The sequence below is a fragment of the Cherax quadricarinatus genome, chromosome 43 (assembly GCF_038502225.1).
Source record: "Cherax quadricarinatus isolate ZL_2023a chromosome 43, ASM3850222v1, whole genome shotgun sequence".
Classification (NCBI taxonomy): Eukaryota; Metazoa; Arthropoda; class Malacostraca; order Decapoda; family Parastacidae; genus Cherax; species Cherax quadricarinatus.
The window spans coordinates 18,784,754-18,800,547 of record NC_091334.1 but is presented as its reverse complement, the minus strand read 5'-3'; the positions used below and the strand labels follow the sequence as shown (position 1 = coordinate 18,800,547).

The window sequence follows — 15,794 nt, the reverse complement described above, 5'->3', positions numbered from 1 at the left end:
TGCTATATTCCTCCATTTTAGGTGCCTTAAGTTGAAATCCCCCAGGAGCAAGATGTTGGGTGCAGGAGCTGGAAGATTTTCCAGACAGTGGTCAATTTTTAACAGCTGTTCCTGGAATTGCTGGGATGTTGCATCCGGAGGCTTGTAGACTACCACAATGACTAGGTTTTGGTTCTCGACCTTTACTGCTAAAACTTCCACTACGTCATTTGAGGCATTAAGCAGTTCTGTGCAAACAAGTGACTCTGCAATGTACAGGCCAACCCCCCCCTTTTGCCTGTTCACTCTGTCACATCTGTATAGGTTGTAACCTGGGATCCATACTTCGTTGTCCAAGTGATCCTTTATGTGGGTCTCAGTGAAAGCCGCGAACATTGCCTTTGCCTCTGCAAGCAGTCCACGGATGAAAGGTATTTTGTTGTTTGTAGCTGGCTTTAGACCCTGTATATTTGCAAAGAAGAATGTTATCGGACTGGTGGTATTGTTGGTACTGGGGGGGGATTTTTTTTCCGGCATTAGTATCTGTATCTGTTGGTTTGGAGTGGAGGCCATCGACTGTGGTTCCACTCCAGGAATGACTGGATTTGGTGTACGATTTCTGCCATTTCCTGCCAGTTTTTTTTCCTTCCTGGCACTAAAAAACCTCTCCCTCTTGAGTGGCTGTGGCTACCCAGGTTTTCCCCTGGCCTGGATGTTTTGTATCTTTTTGTCCCCTTTAGATGGTATGCCTGGCAATTTAAGTTATAGCACAGTCTTTCCTGTACTGAAGAGGTACACATTTCAGGGTGAAAAAGCTTACAGGAAGGGAGTTTGCATTTTCCTGTTTTCATATGGGCATGGCATTTTCTAGGGTGGTCATAGTTGCATGTCCCATCTGTTTTTCCAGATTTCCCATGCCAGCAGATACCAAGTGCATAGTATGTGCACAGGCTTGGTTTCCGCTTGCCTTGGGTTTCTGTGACTGTATTCCCTGTTGGTGCATGTTTCCCTGTCTTACTTCTATCCTCCCTAGCACCAACAATGGAGCTCCCACCAGTTGTTTTTGGTAATTTATCCTCACTATTGCTATTGGAGTCCTCTTGTTTGCTATTTCCTGCGGTATTTCTAGTTTGCAATATTGGTTTTATCTTATCTTTGACTACACTTGTTTCCCTACTATGGCTCCTGTCCCCTATGAGGTCATTTATATGTATTCCTTCCTGGAGTTTACCTGGAGTTTACCTGGAGAGAGTTTCGGGGGTCAACGCCCCCGCGGCCCGGTCTGTGACCAGGCCTCCTGGTGGATCAGCGCCTGATCAACCAGGCTGTTGCTGCTGGCTGCACGCAAACCAACGTACGAGCCACAGCCCGGCTGATCAGGAACTGTCTTTAGGTGCTTGTCCAGTGCCAGCTTGAAGACTGCCAGGGGTCTGTTGGTAATCCCCCTTATGTGTGCTGGGAGGCAGTTGAACAGTCTCGGGCCCCTGACACTTATTGTATGGTCTCTTAACGTGCTAGTGACACCCCTGCTTTTCATTGGGGGGATGGTGCATCGTCTGCCAAGTCTTTTGCTTTCGTAGTGAGTGATTTTCGTGTGCAAGTTTGGTACTAGTCCCTCTAGGATTTTCCAGGTGTATATAATCATGTATCTCTCCCTCCTGCGTTCCAGGGAATACAGGTTTAGAAACCTCAAGCGCTCCCAGTAATTGAGGTGTTTTATCTCCGTTATGCGCGCCGTGAAAGTTCTCTGTACATTTTCTAGGTCGGCAATTTCACCTGCCTTGAAAGGTGCTGTTAGAGTGCAGCAATATTCCAGCCTAGATAGAACAAGTGACCTGAAGAGTGTCATCATGGGCTTGGCCTCCCTAGTTTTGAAGGTTCTCATTATCCATCCTGTCATTTTTCTAGCAGATGCGATTGATACAATGTTATGGTCCTTGAAGGTGAGATCCTCCGACATAATCACTCCTAGGTCTTTGACGTTGGTGTTTCGCTCTATTTTGTGGCCAGAATTTGTTTTGTACTCTGATGAAGATTTAATTTCCTCATGTTTACCATATCTGAGTAATTGAAATTTCTCATCGTTGAACTTCATATTGTTTTCTGCAGCCCACTGAAAGATTTGGTTGATGTCCGCCTGGAGCCTTGCAGTGTCTGCAATGGAAGACACTGTCATGCAGATTCGGGTGTCATCTGCAAAGGAAGACACGGTGCTGTGGCTGACATCCTTGTCTATGTCGGATATGAGGATGAGGAACAAGATGGGAGCTAGTACTGTGCCTTGTGGGACGGAGCTTTTCACCGTAGCTGCCTCGGACTTTACTCTGTTGACGACTACTCTCTGTGTTCTGTTAGTGAGGAAATTATAGATCCATCGACCGACTTTTCCTGTTATTCCTTTAGCGCGCATTTTGTGCGCTATTACGCCATGGTCACACTTGTCGAAGGCTTTTGCAAAGTCTGTATATATTACATCTGCATTCTTTTTGTCTTCTAGTGCATTTAGGACCTTGTCGTAGTGATCCAGTAGTTGAGACAGACAGGAGCGACCTGTTCTAAACCCATGTTGCCCTGGGTTGTGTAACTGATGGGTTTCTAGATGGGTGGTGATCTTGCTTCTTAGGACCCTTTCAAAGATTTTTATGATATGGGATGTTAGTGCTATTGGTCTGTAGTTCTTTGCTGTTGCTTTACTGCCCCCTTTGTGGAGTGGGGCTATGTCTGTTGTTTTTAGTAACTGAGGGACGACCCCCGTGTCCATGCTCCCTCTCCATAGGATGGAAAAGGCTCGTGATAGGGGCTTCTTGCAGTTCTTGATGAACACAGAGTTCCATGAGTCTGGCCCTGGGGCAGAGTGCATGGGCATGTCATTTATCGCCTGTTCGAAGTCATTTGGCATCAGGATAACATCGGATAGGCTTGTGTTAGTCAAATTTTGTGGCTCTCTCATAAAAAATTCATTTTGGTCTTCGACTCTCAGTCTGGTTAGCGGCTTGCTAAAAACTGAGTCATATTGGGACTTGAGTAGCTCACTCATTTCCTTGCTGTCATCTGTGTAGGACCCATCTTGTTTAAGTAGGGGCCCAATACTGGACGTTGTTCTCGATTTTGATTTGGCATAGGAGAAGAAATACTTTGGGTTTCTTTCGATTTCATTTATGGCTTTTAGTTCTTCCCGCGATTCCTGACTCCTAAAGGATTCTTTTAGCTTAAGTTCGATGCTTGCTATTTCTCTGACCAGTGTCTCCCTGCGCATTTCAGATATATTGACCTCTTTTAGCCGCTCTGTTATTCTTTTCCGTCGCCTGTAAAGGGAGCGCCTGTCTCTTTCTATTTTACATCTACTCCTCCTTTTTCTTAGAGGAATAAGCCTTGTGCATACATCGAGTGCCACCGAGTTAATCTGTTCTAGGCATAAGTTTGGGTCTGTGTTGCTTAGTATATCTTCCCAGCTTATATCGGTTAGGACTTGGTTTACTTGGTCCCACTTTATGTTTTTGTTATTGAAGTTGAATTTAGTGAATGCTCCCTCATGACTAGTCTCATTTTGTCGGTCTGGGGCTCCATGCATACATGTCTGAACCTCAATTATGTTGTGATCTGAGTATATTGTTTTTGATATGGTGACATTTCTTATCAGATCATCATTGTTAGTGAAGATGAGGTCTAGTGTATTCTCCAGTCTTGTAGGCTCTATTATTTGCTGGTTTAAATTGAATTTTGTGCAGAGATTTAAAAGCTCGTGTGAGTGTGAGTTTTCATCAGAGCTGCCTCCTGGTGTTATTTCTGCAACAATATTATTTGCTATATTCCTCCATTTTAGGTGCCTTAAGTTGAAATCCCCCAGGAGCAAGATGTTGGGTGCAGGAGCTGGAAGATTTTCCAGACAGTGGTCAATTTTTAACAGCTGTTCCTGGAATTGCTGGGATGTTGCATCCGGAGGCTTGTAGACTACCACAATGACTAGGTTTTGGTTCTCGACCTTTACTGCTAAAACTTCCACTACGTCATTTGAGGCATTAAGCAGTTCTGTGCAAACAAGTGACTCTGCAATGTACAGGCCAACCCCCCCCTTTTGCCTGTTCACTCTGTCACATCTGTATAGGTTGTAACCTGGGATCCATACTTCGTTGTCCAAGTGATCCTTTATGTGGGTCTCAGTGAAAGCCGCGAACATTGCCTTTGCCTCTGCAAGCAGTCCACGGATGAAAGGTATTTTGTTGTTTGTAGCTGGCTTTAGACCCTGTATATTTGCAAAGAAGAATGTTATCGGACTGGTGGTATTGTTGGTACTGGGGGGGGATTTTTTTTCCGGCATTAGTATCTGTATCTGTTGGTTTGGAGTGGAGGCCATCGACTGTGGTTCCACTCCAGGAATGACTGGATTTGGTGTACGATTTCTGCCATTTCCTGCCAGTTTTTTTTCCTTCCTGGCACTAAAAAACCTCTCCCTCTTGAGTGGCTGTGGCTACCCAGGTTTTCCCCTGGCCTGGATGTTTTGTATCTTTTTGTCCCCTTTAGATGGTATGCCTGGCAATTTAAGTTATAGCACAGTCTTTCCTGTACTGAAGAGGTACACATTTCAGGGTGAAAAAGCTTACAGGAAGGGAGTTTGCATTTTCCTGTTTTCATATGGGCATGGCATTTTCTAGGGTGGTCATAGTTGCATGTCCCATCTGTTTTTCCAGATTTCCCATGCCAGCAGATACCAAGTGCATAGTATGTGCACAGTCTTGGTTTCCGCTTGCCTTGGGTTTCTGTGACTGTATTCCCTGTTGGTGCATGTTTCCCTGTCTTACTTCTATCCTCCCTAGCACCAACAATGGAGCTCCCACCAGTTGTTTTTGGTAATTTATCCTCACTATTGCTATTGGAGTCCTCTTGTTTGCTATTTCCTGCGGTATTTCTAGTTTGCAATATTGGTTTTATCTTATCTTTGACTACACTTGTTTCCCTACTATGGCTCCTGTCCCCTATGAGGTCATTTATATGTATTCCTTCCTGGAACCTGGAGTTTACCTGGAGAGAGTTTCGGGGGTCAACGCCCCCGCGGCCCGGTCTGTGACCAGGCCTCCTGGTGGATCAGCGCCTGATCAACCAGGCTGTTGCTGCTGGCTGCACGCAAACCAACGTACGAGCCACAGCCCGGCTGATCAGGAACTGTCTTTAGGTGCTTGTCCAGTGCCAGCTTGAAGACTGCCAGGGGTCTGTTGGTAATCCCCCTTATGTGTGCTGGGAGGCAGTTGAACAGTCTCGGGCCCCTGACACTTATTGTATGGTCTCTTAACGTGCTAGTGACACCCCTGCTTTTCATTGGGGGGATGGTGCATCGTCTGCCAAGTCTTTTGCTTTCGTAGTGAGTGATTTTCGTGTGCAAGTTTGGTACTAGTCCCTCTAGGATTTTCCAGGTGTATATAATAATGTATCTCTCCCTCCTGCGTTCCAGGGAATACAGGTTTAGAAACCTCAAGCGCTCCCAGTAATTGAGGTGTTTTATCTCCGTTATGCGCGCCGTGAAAGTTCTCTGTACATTTTCTAGGTCGGCAATTTCACCTGCCTTGAAAGGTGCTGTTAGAGTGCAGCAATATTCCAGCCTAGATAGAACAAGTGACCTGAAGAGTGTCATCATGGGCTTGGCCTCCCTAGTTTTGAAGGTTCTCATTATCCATCCTGTCATTTTTCTAGCAGATGCGATTGATACAATGTTATGGTCCTTGAAGGTGAGATCCTCCGACATAATCACTCCTAGGTCTTTGACGTTGGTGTTTCGCTCTATTTTGTGGCCAGAATTTGTTTTGTACTCTGATGAAGATTTAATTTCCTCATGTTTACCATATCTGAGTAATTGAAATTTCTCATCGTTGAACTTCATATTGTTTTCTGCAGCCCACTGAAAGATTTGGTTGATGTCCGCCTGGAGCCTTGCAGTGTCTGCAATGGAAGACACTGTCATGCAGATTCGGGTGTCATCTGCAAAGGAAGACACGGTGCTGTGGCTGACATCCTTGTCTATGTCGGATATGAGGATGAGGAACAAGATGGGAGCTAGTACTGTGCCTTGTGGGACGGAGCTTTTCACCGTAGCTGCCTCGGACTTTACTCTGTTGACGACTACTCTCTGTGTTCTGTTAGTGAGGAAATTATAGATCCATCGACCGACTTTTCCTGTTATTCCTTTAGCGCGCATTTTGTGCGCTATTACGCCATGGTCACACTTGTCGAAGGCTTTTGCAAAGTCTGTATATATTACATCTGCATTCTTTTTGTCTTCTAGTGCATTTAGGACCTTGTCGTAGTGATCCAGTAGTTGAGACAGACAGGAGCGACCTGTTCTAAACCCATGTTGCCCTGGGTTGTGTAACTGATGGGTTTCTAGATGGGTGGTGATCTTGCTTCTTAGGACCCTTTCAAAGATTTTTATGATATGGGATGTTAGTGCTATTGGTCTGTAGTTCTTTGCTGTTGCTTTACTGCCCCCTTTGTGGAGTGGGGCTATGTCTGTTGTTTTTAGTAACTGAGGGACGACCCCCGTGTCCATGCTCCCTCTCCATAGGATGGAAAAGGCTCGTGATAGGGGCTTCTTGCAGTTCTTGATGAACACAGAGTTCCATGAGTCTGGCCCTGGGGCAGAGTGCATGGGCATGTCATTTATCGCCTGTTCGAAGTCATTTGGCATCAGGATAACATCGGATAGGCTTGTGTTAGTCAAATTTTGTGGCTCTCTCATAAAAAATTCATTTTGGTCTTCGACTCTCAGTCTGGTTAGCGGCTTGCTAAAAACTGAGTCATATTGGGACTTGAGTAGCTCACTCATTTCCTTGCTGTCATCTGTGTAGGACCCATCTTGTTTAAGTAGGGGCCCAATACTGGACGTTGTTCTCGATTTTGATTTGGCATAGGAGAAGAAATACTTTGGGTTTCTTTCGATTTCATTTATGGCTTTTAGTTCTTCCCGCGATTCCTGACTCCTAAAGGATTCTTTTAGCTTAAGTTCGATGCTTGCTATTTCTCTGACCAGTGTCTCCCTGCGCATTTCAGATATATTGACCTCTTTTAGCCGCTCTGTTATTCTTTTCCGTCGCCTGTAAAGGGAGCGCCTGTCTCTTTCTATTTTACATCTACTCCTCCTTTTTCTTAGAGGAATAAGCCTTGTGCATACATCGAGTGCCACCGAGTTAATCTGTTCTAGGCATAAGTTTGGGTCTGTGTTGCTTAGTATATCTTCCCAGCTTATATCGGTTAGGACTTGGTTTACTTGGTCCCACTTTATGTTTTTGTTATTGAAGTTGAATTTAGTGAATGCTCCCTCATGACTAGTCTCATTTTGTCGGTCTGGGGCTCCATGCATACATGTCTGAACCTCAATTATGTTGTGATCTGAGTATATTGTTTTTGATATGGTGACATTTCTTATCAGATCATCATTGTTAGTGAAGATGAGGTCTAGTGTATTCTCCAGTCTTGTAGGCTCTATTATTTGCTGGTTTAAATTGAATTTTGTGCAGAGATTTAAAAGCTCGTGTGAGTGTGAGTTTTCATCAGAGCTGCCTCCTGGTGTTATTTCTGCAACAATATTATTTGCTATATTCCTCCATTTTAGGTGCCTTAAGTTGAAATCCCCCAGGAGCAAGATGTTGGGTGCAGGAGCTGGAAGATTTTCCAGACAGTGGTCAATTTTTAACAGCTGTTCCTGGAATTGCTGGGATGTTGCATCCGGAGGCTTGTAGACTACCACAATGACTAGGTTTTGGTTCTCGACCTTTACTGCTAAAACTTCCACTACGTCATTTGAGGCATTAAGCAGTTCTGTGCAAACAAGTGACTCTGCAATGTACAGGCCAACCCCCCCCTTTTGCCTGTTCACTCTGTCACATCTGTATAGGTTGTAACCTGGGATCCATACTTCGTTGTCCAAGTGATCCTTTATGTGGGTCTCAGTGAAAGCCGCGAACATTGCCTTTGCCTCTGCAAGCAGTCCACGGATGAAAGGTATTTTGTTGTTTGTAGCTGGCTTTAGACCCTGTATATTTGCAAAGAAGAATGTTATCGGACTGGTGGTATTGTTGGTACTGGGGGGGGATTTTTTTTCCGGCATTAGTATCTGTATCTGTTGGTTTGGAGTGGAGGCCATCGACTGTGGTTCCACTCCAGGAATGACTGGATTTGGTGTACGATTTCTGCCATTTCCTGCCAGTTTTTTTTCCTTCCTGGCACTAAAAAACCTCTCCCTCTTGAGTGGCTGTGGCTACCCAGGTTTTCCCCTGGCCTGGATGTTTTGTATCTTTTTGTCCCCTTTAGATGGTATGCCTGGCAATTTAAGTTATAGCACAGTCTTTCCTGTACTGAAGAGGTACACATTTCAGGGTGAAAAAGCTTACAGGAAGGGAGTTTGCATTTTCCTGTTTTCATATGGGCATGGCATTTTCTAGGGTGGTCATAGTTGCATGTCCCATCTGTTTTTCCAGATTTCCCATGCCAGCAGATACCAAGTGCATAGTATGTGCACAGTCTTGGTTTCCGCTTGCCTTGGGTTTCTGTGACTGTATTCCCTGTTGGTGCATGTTTCCCTGTCTTACTTCTATCCTCCCTAGCACCAACAATGGAGCTCCCACCAGTTGTTTTTGGTAATTTATCCTCACTATTGCTATTGGAGTCCTCTTGTTTGCTATTTCCTGCGGTATTTCTAGTTTGCAATATTGGTTTTATCTTATCTTTGACTACACTTGTTTCCCTACTATGGCTCCTGTCCCCTATGAGGTCATTTATATGTATTCCTTCCTGCGTATAATTCCCGACTCCCTGGACAATATCTCCAGCTTCACCATTTCTGTCTCCCAGGACAGTATCTCCAGCTTCACCATTTCTGTCTCCCAGGACAGCACCTCCAGCTTCACCATTACTGTCTCCCAGGACAGTATCTCCAGCTTCACCATTTCTGTCTCCCAGGACAGCACCTCCAGCTTCACCATTTCTGTCTCCCAGGACAGTATCTCCAGCTTCACCATTTCTGTCTCCCAGGACAGCACCTCCAGCTTCACCATTACTGTCTCCCAGGACAGCACCTCCAGCTTCACCATTACTGTCTCCCCGGACAGCACCTCCAGCTTCACCATTACTGTCTCCCAGGACAGCACCTCCAGCTTCACCATTACTGTCTCCCAGGACAGCACTATCAGCCCCACATTTACTGACTACCAGGACATCACCTCCAGCCTTACAGTTTATGACTACATGGCCAGTATCAAGGGCAGTACCATTCAGCCCAGACATTTTATGTTCCCATCTGTTGTAGAAAGCTTCCAGGTTTTCTATGAAAGCAGCTTTGATGTTGTCCTCTTTTAATACCCTTGTGATTTTAGTCCACAGTTTTTCCTCATTTGAGCATACCCAAAAACACTTCTCTGTTTTAATACTGCTTGTAGCTAGTTCTGGGATATCTGCACAAGGGGCGTGACACCAATTTCCACAAAAATGACAATTTATCCATGTGGAAGCCCGTTTGTTTGACTGACCACAGACTACACAGGGCTTCATAATGATTTGAATGGTTGATTTACTGCAATTCTACTAGCAACCTCTTGAAAATTCTATTGATAACCTTAAATGAAGCTCTAGCTATTTGTATTTCTGTTTCTAACTCTTTTTGTATATTGGACAGCTTACCGTCACGTTCCTGATTTTTAATGTTACGTAATATTTACGTAATATTTACGTAATATTTACCACTGTTACAGTGCTGGTGGTCTGATGACGTAATATTTACCACTGTTACAGTGCTGGTGGTCTGGTGACATAATATTTACCACTGTTACAGTGCTGGTGGTCTGGTAACATAATATTTACCACTGTTACAGTGCTGGTGGTCTGATGACGTAATATTTATCACTGTTACAGTGCTGGTGGTCTGATGACGTAATATTTACCACTGTTACAGTGCTGGTGGTCTGATGACGTAATATTTACCACTGTTACAGTGCTGGTGGTCTGGTAACGTAATATTTACCACTGTTACAGTGCTGGTGGTCTGGTGACGTAATATTTACCACTGTTACAGTGCTGGTGGTCTGGTGACGTAATATTTACCACTGTTACAGTGCTGGTGGTCTGGTAACATAATATTTACCACTGTTACAGTGCTGGTGGTCTGGTAACATTGTATTTACCACTGTTACAGTGCTGGTGGTCTGGTAACATAATATTTACCACTGTTACAGTGCTGGTGGTCTGGTAACATAATATTTACCACTGTTACAGTGCTTGTGGTCTGGTAACATAGTATTTACCACTGTTACAGTGCTGGTGGTCTGGTGACGTAATATTTACCACTGTTACAGTGCTGGTGGTCTGGTAACATAATATTTACCACTGTTACAGTGCTGGTGGTCTGGTAACATAATATTTACCACTGTTACAGTGCTGGTGGTCTGGTGACGTAATATTTACCACTGTTACAGTGCTGGTGGTCTGGTGACGTAATATTTACCACTGTTACAGTGCTGGTGGTCTGGTGACGTAATATTTACCACTGTTACAGTGCTGGTGGTCTGGTAACATAATATTTACCACTGTTACAGTGCTGGTGGTCTGGTAACATTGTATTTACCACTGTTACAGTGCTGGTGGTCTGGTAACATAATATTTACCACTGTTACAGTGCTGGTGGTCTGGTAACATAATATTTACCACTGTTACAGTGCTTGTGGTCTGGTAACATAGTATTTACCACTGTTACAGTGCTGGTGGTCTGGTGACGTAATATTTACCACTGTTACAGTGCTGGTGGTCTGGTAACATAATATTTACCACTGTTACAGTGCTGGTGGTCTGGTAACATAATATTTACCACTTTTACAGTGCTGGTGGTCTGGTGACGTAATATTTACCACTGTTACAGTGCTGGTGGTCTGGTAACATAATATTTACCACTGTTACAGTGCTGGTGGTCTGGTGACGTAATATTTACCACTGTTACAGTGCTGGTGGTCTGGTAACATAATATTTACCACTGTTACAGTGCTGGTGGTCTGGTAACATAATATTTACCACTGTTACAGTGCTGGTGGTCTGGTAACATAATATTTACCACTGTTACAGTGCTGGTGGTCTGGTAACATAATATTTACCACTGTTACAGTGCTGGTGGTCTGGTAACATAATATTTACCACTGTTACAGTGCTGGTGGTCTGGTAACATAATATTTACCACTGTTACAGTGCTGGTGGTCTGGTAACATAATATTTACTACTGTTACAGTGCTGGTGGTCTGGTAACATAATATTTACCACTGTTACAGTGCTGGTGGTCTGGTAACATAATATTTACCACTGTTACAGTGCTGGTGGTCTGGTGACGTAATATTTACCACTGTTACAGTGCTGGTGGTCTGGTGACATAATATTTACCACTGTTACAGTGCTGGTGGTCTGGTAACATAATATTTACCACTGTTACAGTGCTGGTGGTCTGGTAACATAATATTTACCACTGTTACAGTGCTGGTGGTCTGGTGACGTAATATTTACCACTGTTACAGTGCTGGTGGTCTGATGACGTAATATTTACCACTGTTACAGTGCTGGTGGTCTGATGACGTAATATTTACCACTGTTACAGTGCTGGTGGTCTGGTAACGTAATATTTACCACTGTTACAGTGCTGGTGGTCTGGTGACGTAATATTTACCACTGTTACAGTGCTGGTGGTCTGATGACGTAATATTTATCACTGTTACAGTGCTGGTGGTCTGATGACGTAATATTTACCACTGTTACAGTGCTGGTGGTCTGATGACGTAATATTTACCACTGTTACAGTGCTGGTGGTCTGGTAACGTAATATTTACCACTGTTACAGTGCTGGTGGTCTGGTGACGTAATATTTACCACTGTTACAGTGCTGGTGGTCTGGTGACGTAATATTTACCACTGTTACAGTGCTGGTGGTCTGGTAACATAATATTTACCACTGTTACAGTGCTGGTGGTCTGGTAACATTGTATTTACCACTGTTACAGTGCTGGTGGTCTGGTAACATAATATTTACCACTGTTACAGTGCTGGTGGTCTGGTAACATAATATTTACCACTGTTACAGTGCTTGTGGTCTGGTAACATAGTATTTACCACTGTTACAGTGCTGGTGGTCTGGTGACGTAATATTTACCACTGTTACAGTGCTGGTGGTCTGGTAACATAATATTTACCACTGTTACAGTGCTGGTGGTCTGGTGACGTAATATTTACCACTGTTACAGTGCTGGTGGTCTGGTAACATAATATTTACCACTGTTACAGTACTGGTGGTCTGGTAACATAATATTTACCACTGTTACAGTACTGGTGGTCTGGTGACGTAATATTTACAACTGTTACAGTGCTGGTGGTCTGGTAACATAATATTTACCACTGTTACAGTGCTGGTGGTCTGGTAACATAATATTTACCACTGTTACAGTACTGGTGGTCTGGTAACATAATATTTACCACTGTTACAGTGCTGGTGGTCTGGTAACATAATATTTACCACTGTTACAGTGCTGGTGGTCTGGTAACGTAATATTTACCACTGTTACAGTGCTGGTGGTCTGGTAACATAATATTTACCACTGTTACAGTACTGGTGGTCTGGTAACATAATATTTACCACTGTTACAGTGCTGGTGGTCTGGTAACATAATATTTACCACTGTTACAGTACTGGTGGTCTGGTAACATAATATTTACCACTGTTACAGTGCTGGTGGTCTGGTAACATAATATTTACCACTGTTACAGTGCTGGTGGTCTGGTAACATAATATTTACCACTGTTACAGTGCTGGTGGTCTGGTAACATAATATTTACCACTGTTACAGTGCTGGTGGTCTGGTAACATAATATTTACCACTGTTACAGTGCTGGTGGTCTGGTGACAGCTGTAGCACCCGTGGTGGTGGAAACTCAGGGACTCTGGGTGGGATGGTCTGGTCTCCACCTCGAGGATAGTAATGTGGAAATTCCTGAAGCTGATCCTAATGACCAGACACCCACGGCAGGCCTGAAGAGCAGTCAGGTGAGATAAACTCCAATTTGATAGGTTTAAGGGCTATAAATGTACTTGAGTCATAAAGACCACAGTCTACTTTACACTAACATTGAGAATACTTTTAAATTTCAAAATAGGGATTAAAGTAATCTGTGTATATACATTGATATATACAACTCTGTATGTGTATGGTGTGAGCTCTGGCATTCAGGTTGTAATGCTGGAAGCCAGTACAGTCCTTATCAGCTCAATCATTAAGAATTATACTGAGATAAGTGTCTAGTTCCTTCGTTATGGGGGTGTCTTCAGACAGCGATTTCCTGTTCTGCTGTTACTGTGTTATGACTAGGTTTATGTGACTCAGAGTGGCCCAGAAAGGGCTCAGCCATTATGGTGAGGAACATGGCTTGAGAATTTGAGCAAGGGGTTTGAGGATGGTGAAGTAGAGGTGGCTGGCCTTGTGACACCTAGGTGAGGCCAATTATGAAACCTGTGCTGAAGGATTTTGTGGAGACTTCAGTGAACCACTTTAGACTGTTAATTGTAAGTGAACCTGCACTAGTAGTTTGTGAATACCTTTTTCTCAGTTGGCTACTGATATCGCAATAATTCCCAGCAGAATAGTATCACTACTAAATGGATACTCGTGTTGTCATTATATATTCCCATATTTTTATTATTAGTGTAATAAATAATTGCAATCCCATGATATTTGGTTATCATTTTCTGAAATATGATTTCCCTGTTAAGATATTTGAATAAGTTAGATAAGTGGTCAGCAAGTGCTCTATTAAATGACAAGAGCCCTCACCTCTTCCTCGCGTAAGATTTCTTAAATATACTCCTTCAGCTGTTAAATTACACTGCAGTTGATATGGAGACCTTTAGGAGCAGTGAGGCGAGGGCTCTTTTAGGCTGTAGCCTTTAGTTATTTACCCAATATACTGGTTCTAGAAAAATCTGCCAGGCAAAGGAAGTGCCTAAGCTGATATTGACGCCTAGTCTTATAATGCTAAAACATCCGGGAACTGGACTTTTATTATATTCCTTGGGAAACATAATTTTCCTTTTTATTAACAGTTTTTGAATGACTAAAATCCAAGCACTGATGTAGAAGTGACACTCTTATACAATATAGTTAAATTCCTTGTGAAAAGTGTTTGACTCACGCAGGTAATCCCGGTGATTCTGCCCAAGGAGAAACTGGATGACTTTTATGACTTCTGCAACAGTACCCTCTGGCCTCTCTTCCACTACATGCCTCACTGTGCAACTTTCCATGCGGACAAGTGGGAGGTAAGTCTTTGAAATTTGCATCTATTTCATGATTGGTAAATAGAGACATAGGTGTCTACCTAGTAATATCACAGTGGAAAATAAAAGAATGGAAATATTTGAGTGTTTTCGTGGGCCCATACACAGATGTGGAAAAAACTAAGAATACACTGTGATTATTGTTGATAATTGCAGTCACGTCATTCCATTATATATATATATTATAATATAATGTGTGTGTGTCTATATGTCTTGTCGAATAGGTAAAACTTGCGATTTTAGCTTAAATAGCAGTGCTCTTCTTGCCGAATAAGGCAAGCAAAAAATTGTGTATGCAATAATTTCGCAAAATCATTCTGAACCTGACGAAAAAAAAATATATTTCATTGTATTTGTTTTTTATTAAATTATTGTAAACTTATCTAAAATATACTTAGTTGGATTAGGCTAAATTAAATTTCTCTTGTTATAAAAAGATTAGGGAAGTTTTCTAAGGTTCTTTTGGTACAAAATTATTAATTTTTACATTAACATAAATGAAGAAAATATATATCTTTAAACGTATAAGAGAAAATTTTAGAAAGGACTTAATTTTAAACGATTTCTTGCTAACTGACCAGTTTTACCTATTCGGCACGATATATTATATATATATATCTCAATAACTTTAACACAGTTTAAGCAAGTACTCATCGTTTTAGGTTTACAAAGAAGTGAATGCTGAGTTCGCCCGACTGACAGTGTTGACAGTGAAGAGTTTATCAGAGAGTCACCCTGGGTCTGTGCCTCTAGTGTGGCTACACGACTTTCACATGATGCTGGCTGTCGATACTATTCGCGAGAAGTGCCACGAGGAAAACATTCCCATCAAACTAGCATTTTTCCATCATATTCCCTTCCCGTCTTGGGATATTATGCACATCTTTCCTTGGGAGGATGAACTACTTCAAAGCATCTTAGGATGCGACTCTGTAGGCTTTCAAACTGAAGATTATTGCCTCAACTTCATTGATTGTTGTCAGAGACGTCTTGGTTCCCGTGTTCACAAAGAGATGTTGGTTGAACATAACTCCCGGGTGGTTTCTGTAAGTCCTCTACCCATCAGTATTCCTTATGATCGCTTTGTGAAGCTGGCAGAGAAGGCACCACAGATGAATCACCTTAAAGAACAGCTTTTGTTGGGAGTGGATAGTCTTGACTATTCACAGGGCCTCCTTCATCGCTTCAAAGCTTTCGAAACTCTTCTCAAAAAACATCCAGAGTTGACTGAGCGTATAACTTTCCTTCAGGTGGTGGTTCCATCCCACACAGGTTTGAAAGTGTACAAAGAGCTGGATGAGATGATCGACAGTATAAATAAAAATTATTCCACCCCAAACTGGATTCCTATACGCTGCATGTATGGCTGTATATCTCAGGATGAATTGGCTGGTTTCTACCGTGATGCCTCTGTGGCAGTAGTAACTCCTCTGAGGGATGGTATGACTCTTGTAGCTAAGGAATATGTAGCTTGTCA

At 42.9% G+C, this 15,794-nt stretch overlaps 1 protein-coding gene across 1 annotated transcript in view; it reads left to right on the top strand.

Annotated features, from left to right (window-relative positions):
* LOC138853920 (uncharacterized) overlaps window positions 1–15,794 on the top strand; it is a 34,674-nt gene that overhangs the window by 17,009 nt on the left and 1,871 nt on the right. Inside the window, exons 2-4 of the mRNA XM_070093638.1 lie at window positions 12,874–13,030; window positions 14,177–14,299; window positions 14,980–15,794. The exon at window positions 14,980–15,794 is cut by the window's right edge and continues 1,871 nt beyond it. Coding sequence (XP_069949739.1) covers window positions 12,874–13,030; window positions 14,177–14,299; window positions 14,980–15,794 — 1,095 coding nt within the window. The remainder of the gene's footprint in view (window positions 1–12,873; window positions 13,031–14,176; window positions 14,300–14,979) is intronic.